This window comes from Camelina sativa, unplaced genomic scaffold (genome assembly GCF_000633955.1).
Source record: "Camelina sativa cultivar DH55 unplaced genomic scaffold, Cs unpScaffold01647, whole genome shotgun sequence".
Taxonomy (NCBI): domain Eukaryota; kingdom Viridiplantae; phylum Streptophyta; class Magnoliopsida; order Brassicales; family Brassicaceae; genus Camelina; species Camelina sativa.
Genome location: NW_010922765.1, coordinates 1,470 through 3,508, shown reverse-complemented (window position 1 = coordinate 3,508; position 2,039 = coordinate 1,470). Strand labels below are relative to the sequence as shown.

General features: G+C 31.4%; 2 protein-coding genes across 5 annotated transcripts in view; both read left to right on the top strand.

Annotated features, from left to right (window-relative positions):
• The first annotated feature begins 571 nt into the window (after positions 1 to 571).
• LOC104774144 (pumilio homolog 15-like) lies at positions 572 to 1,081 on the top strand. The gene has a single exon (XM_010498813.1). The coding sequence runs from the start codon at positions 627 to 629 to the stop codon at positions 1,035 to 1,037; it is 411 nt and encodes a 136-aa protein (XP_010497115.1). The 5' UTR covers positions 572 to 626; the 3' UTR covers positions 1,038 to 1,081.
• Positions 1,082 to 1,647: 566 nt separating this feature from the next.
• LOC104774143 (zinc finger CCCH domain-containing protein 38-like) overlaps positions 1,648 to 2,039 on the top strand; it is a 1,737-nt gene continuing 1,345 nt past the window's right edge. For 2 of the 4 annotated variants that reach the window (XM_010498812.2, XM_010498811.2), the window contains exon 1: positions 1,648 to 1,942. The gene's annotated coding sequence lies outside the window, so the exon portion shown is untranslated. The remainder of the gene's footprint in view (positions 1,943 to 2,039) is intronic. The other 2 variants (XM_010498810.2, XM_010498809.2) reach the window with 2 other exon arrangements.

Below are 2,039 nucleotides of genomic sequence, written 5' to 3'. Positions count from 1 at the left end.
TGCCGTATTTGACGTTTTTGGCTGCTTGGGGCAACATCTATTCAGGGTCTAGAATAAGCTAGAATCTTGTCCAACCATAATTGATAATTGACTTAAATATAATTAAGAGTCATCCGACTAATTTTAACGATGAACCAACACATGTTACACATGATAGACAATGGTTGGTCTGTTAGATGTTCAACTGGAACTCGACAATTTTCTGGATGGATTCAGCTGGCTTTTTCAAAAACCATACAACACAACCACCTGACAACGGTCCCAATCTTCTTGCCAGATTCCTCCATTCCGATGTCGAAGTCTAGTCAATACCTACAAGACCAAGCTTTCTTTGTCAATTAATTTTATAAAATACAAGTGCAATACAATCTCGCGATGGGATAACCTTTGCTATTCTGGTAATTAAAAATTCAAATATTTATTTTTGGCAACCACAGATTGAATAGTCTCCGATGATTAGTACCTCAACTATTAAATAGCAAACTTATATTTATAGACAAGAAAAAAAGAAAAGAAAAGCTATTTCATTCCAAAAAAAGAGAGCTTTAAAACAGAAAAGTAGTGGCATAGATGTATAAAACAAAAGATCTACGGATCTTCCAAAAACAATCCAAAAATACATAATAATGAAAAACTTCTCAATCTTTCTATTTGTGTGTAGCCTTTGCATGCTTGGTCATGTATCTGGTTCCGGAATAAAGATTGCCAACGAACTTAAATTCAAAAAACTCCTTTGGATGAGATGTTATTCCAAAAATGACGTTCTAGGTCCAAAAATAATACCCATTGGACAGCAGTTTGAAAACTATTTTGGCACTAACTTTTGGGGTACGACTCGTTTCATGTGTACCTTGCGACAAGGGCCTAACTACAGACACTATCAGAACTTTACAGCATTTAAACTTTTTAGTCATTCTGATCATGGAGGCGTATGGGATTGGAGAGCAAGAGAAGATGGCATCTATCTAAAGAAAGAAGGTGGTAAACATATAAGAAACGCGGTTAATATGCATAAAGCATTTGATTTGATATATTAAAAATGTTATGAGCTATTTGAAAATCAAAAGAAGTTTCAATATTTAAGGTGATCAATATAAGATTTAAACAATACTATTGGTATTGTGTTGAGTCTATCATTTATTTAAAATTCTTGTAAAAATTCATTTTTTATTTAATTCATTATTTATAATTGTATGATAACATTTTGTGTTAATGAAACCATATAATTTTTCTAGTTATGAGTTTTTTAGATGTAAAAATTGGCTACTTGAAGTTGGAAAAAGTTTTGCTAATCCCCGATTATTTGGAGATGTAATTAAGTGCAAGCACATAAAATTCCACAAAAAAACATGGTATTTTAATACAAACTATTTTAAGATGTTTATTTTGGATGAATAATTTGTAAATCTATGTAAAATTGTAAATTATAAAAATCTAAACAAGTGGATTTTAAAATAACATGTTTTATCATTGTAATTGTTAATAATATAGTAGAGGAGTTCAAAATTAAGTGGTTTTTTTCTTTAGAATGGACACTTTTGTAAAAAAAGTAGTAGCCACAAAGTTTAAGTCTCAACACCCAACCCAAACATAGGCCCAAATAAAAGGGTTAGGGTTCTTCTTTTCATATATACATATAAAACGCAATTTTCAGTCTGAGGAGTTCGATCCAAAACGACCATTTAGAATTAGAGGTACCAATCAGTAATCTCATCTCATCACTTCTCTGATTCAATTCCTCTTCTTATATCTTCTACTAAATCGTCTCTTGTAATGGTGAATTCGATTTTGTAACGAATCGAAAAAAAAGGGGGAAAAAAAAAAAAAATCAGAAGATGACAAGTAGAGAAAACTGGTTTCTTCCTTGAGTTGAACAAGGGGACATGTAAATCTACCACTAGACGTGATTAAGCTTCTCTTTCGTCTTCAATCTCGTAAAGAAGTATGTTATGTTCTCATCATTTGCTTCTGATTCTGTTATTTGTTTTTATCAGTTTCAGTATTATGTTGTTTGATTGTGTTTTAGTTTGGCAATTTCT